The sequence below is a fragment of the Thunnus albacares genome, chromosome 5, assembly GCF_914725855.1.
Source record: "Thunnus albacares chromosome 5, fThuAlb1.1, whole genome shotgun sequence".
NCBI lineage: Eukaryota > Metazoa > Chordata > Actinopteri > Scombriformes > Scombridae > Thunnus > Thunnus albacares.
The window spans coordinates 17,697,941-17,700,776 of record NC_058110.1 but is presented as its reverse complement, the minus strand read 5'-3'; the positions used below and the strand labels follow the sequence as shown (position 1 = coordinate 17,700,776).

Here is a 2,836-nt window from a genome sequence, read left to right as displayed (position 1 = left end):
TAAATTATGTATAAAAAAATTATGTTTATTTTGAACTTTGAAGAAAAAGAATAACATGATAAAGAAATAGAATGCATCAACTGTCACCTCTAATTATGTTTCTCTTCAGATAAAACAAATACAATCTGTGTAGTTTATGGTCACTTTCATTAGCCAGCTGGCAGGTTTACAGTGTGAATCGAATCTGTTCAGTTGTTTCCATCAGGCATGTAGTTCATTGTTTGTGTTCTCTGTGATCTTTTTTCATTGTAGCCAGATGAACATAGCTTCAGTATGAATGTCTACAGCCCCTGAAGAAACCTGCAACAAAACACATACACCACACATGTTTATAATCAGTATAATTCCTACACTTGTGTATTTTAAATATATATAATCAATGGTTTACTACACAGTAAAAATAAGGTGAACTTAGATTTACTTTTTAGAAATTGCATGTTGGTTTGCATACAAAGGGAATCTTAAAAAAAATACAGAAATCTCTTCTGTTCAATATGGTTTTATCTTTTATTAGCCAGGTTGAGTGTTAACTTTGTATTCCAAGCAGAGGAGAATTAGTGATGTTCCATCGGCTCAGTGAAAGAGAAAAGGCACTCACCTCAGCCTGCACTTGTTGAGAAAAATGCCTCTCCTCTCTGGGTACTCTCTCCTCCAGGGACCATTATCTGTGAGAGCAGATATTACAAGAGAGTTCCATAAAGATATATTGCCCATATGATGAACACTTGAAATCTGAATCTGAATTCCCACAAAGGCCAGCAGGGCTGTTGTGAGTTAAAACATGCATGAATTATCACACTCACCAGGCTCTGAGTTTCTCCTTCCCATGAGACCAACAAAAATATCTTGCATTTCCCCTATAATGAGAAGAAACAGAACCATTAACTGCTGTGCTTTACAGTGATTTCAAAGATTTTTTTTTTTTAAAAAAGTCAAGCACTTCATCAGATCATTTTTAAATCATGAATGTCTTACTTTTTTGTGGTGCTTGTACAGCGTTTGTATCTGATAGAAATAAAATAGAGAAGGAAAAACAGTTTTATGAAACAATCCTGATCAAATGATGATAATTACCTGATCTGAGAAAGGGCCAGATTTTAATACACAAAGTCTAATGCCATTTCTCCTTGTTTTTTTTTAGTTTTTAACATTACTATAATAGTCCTTTTATTATTATTGTTATAAACTTGTATGAATTTAATCAGTGGGCTCTATCAGTCGTGAAGACTCACCAGCATTTCTTCTGCCCATCAGACCCACAAAGCTGTCATAATCCAAATCGTTGTACCTCTTCAGAATGTTCCGCTTGGGGTTATCCACACCTAGGGTCTGCTGCAATTATGAGAGAAAAGGGGAAAAAGGAATCAGTGTTTGTCAAAATGTCTGATCTTAAAATCAGCTTGGCCATGACGCTCCAGGAAACCTACATCTGAAGTTGATCTGCGCGATCCGGGCTCTTCGCATCTGGACTGGCTGTATTGAAGTTTCATGATGAGGAACAGAGTCACCAGCAGCAAACCTCTCCCCATTTTCTCAGCACCACCTGTGCGAGAATAATTATATTTATTCCGTCATGCAAGGTTGTTATCTCAGTGGCAAATTCATTGCTGGATATAGGCTTTAAAAAAAGTATCAAGGAATCAAAGATACCTTTTGCGCATAATAAGCTGCGCAAGTGTTGCGTAAAAGCGCGCGGTATAAGGTTTACAAGATAGAGTTTAGGAAACTTATTTTCATTGTAATCAATAAATTGGATTTTGTTTGTATATATATCCAGAAAAAAAAAAAAAACCATGAAAACATGACATCAATCATTTCACGCCGTCTTCTTGTGTGTTCCCTCTCCAAAAAGTCATGGTAAGCCTCAAATCCACTTCTTCATAAATGAAGAAGACAACTGTTGAAAATAGAATAAATATCTAAGCCTTCAAGCATTTAAAGGTGTGTTATTTTCTTTACCTGTTTTCTGTCGAGCAGATAATGAAAGAATCAGCTGCGTGCGCTGGAACAGATATATCATGCAGTGAGATCCGGTCAGGAAAAATGAGGCGTCCACGCTTTGGGGGTAATAAATAATAGCTGGATACCTGCGTAACGCCAATCAGCAACTGGAGCGTAGGTGGAGTATCAGGTCTTATATCACGTTGTGCTGAAAGCTACGTAGCCTACTCATTGATGGTCATGATGCTGAGAGTTTTTGTCCCCACCCCCCCACCCCTAACACGCACGCACACACACACACACACACCTCCAAAATAACGTCACGAGGACATAGGTTTGTGGACATCTGGGACTTTTAGGCTCCACCAACACAGTTGGCTTTGACTAAGAAGGGAAGAAGTAACTAATCTTGTAGCTGATCATATTGCAATCGTGCTCACATGCTCCTCTAGGTGTCTTTCCACTCCATTGACCAGTTGACATGGTCACTGTACAGATACTAATCTTTTTAGGAAGTCATTATGAAGATAGCAGCTGCCTCTTCATGTCACAGAAGAAGATGGTGATGTATGTGACTAGATGGGCTGCAGCTGTGTGTTTGTAACTGACTGCCCAATACCCACTCATACACAAAATGTAAATTAAAACCAAACGTTTGTTCGCCTATGAGCAGGTCAATGGGATAAAAATCTTATTTCCCACCATACTAAATTATTTTAAATAGAAATTAAAATATATTTTTGACACAGTGACAAACTTATTATGCGTAGTGTTTTTATTACATACAAAATGAAAAAATGAAGAAGTAAATGTTGATATTCTCAGTTCAGCCAGTGCATGCACAGACAAGCAGAGTTCACATGACTAAAATCAAGACACATGTTGTTTGGACAGA

At 37.4% G+C, this 2,836-nt stretch overlaps 1 protein-coding gene across 1 annotated transcript; it reads right to left on the bottom strand.

Annotated features, from left to right (window-relative positions):
- Positions 1–154: 154 nt before the first annotated feature.
- tac3a (tachykinin precursor 3a) lies at positions 155–2,173 on the bottom strand. The gene is made up of 7 exons (XM_044352612.1): positions 1,960–2,173; positions 1,428–1,543; positions 1,233–1,332; positions 976–1,005; positions 804–857; positions 599–665; positions 155–300 (listed from the first exon to the last, which is right to left on the bottom strand). The coding sequence occupies exons 1-7, from the start codon at positions 2,018–2,020 to the stop codon at positions 282–284; spliced, it is 447 nt and encodes a 148-aa protein (XP_044208547.1). The 5' UTR covers positions 2,021–2,173; the 3' UTR covers positions 155–281.
- Between the last annotated feature and the right edge of the window lie 663 nt (positions 2,174–2,836).

Bases quoted from the DNA above. Each gene is read 5' to 3' on its own strand.
- tac3a (XM_044352612.1), bottom strand. From the start codon at position 2,020: ATGATATATCTGTTCCAGCGCACGCAGCTGATTCTTTCATTATCTGCT. The intron at 1,544-1,959 runs GTAAAGAAAATA...ATTCTCGCACAG, and splicing joins ATCTGCTCGACAGAAAACAG to GTGGTGCTGAGAAAATGGGG. The intron at 858-975 runs GTAAGACATTCA...TTCTCATTATAG, and splicing joins TGTACAAGCACCACAAAAAA to GGGAAATGCAAGATATTTTT.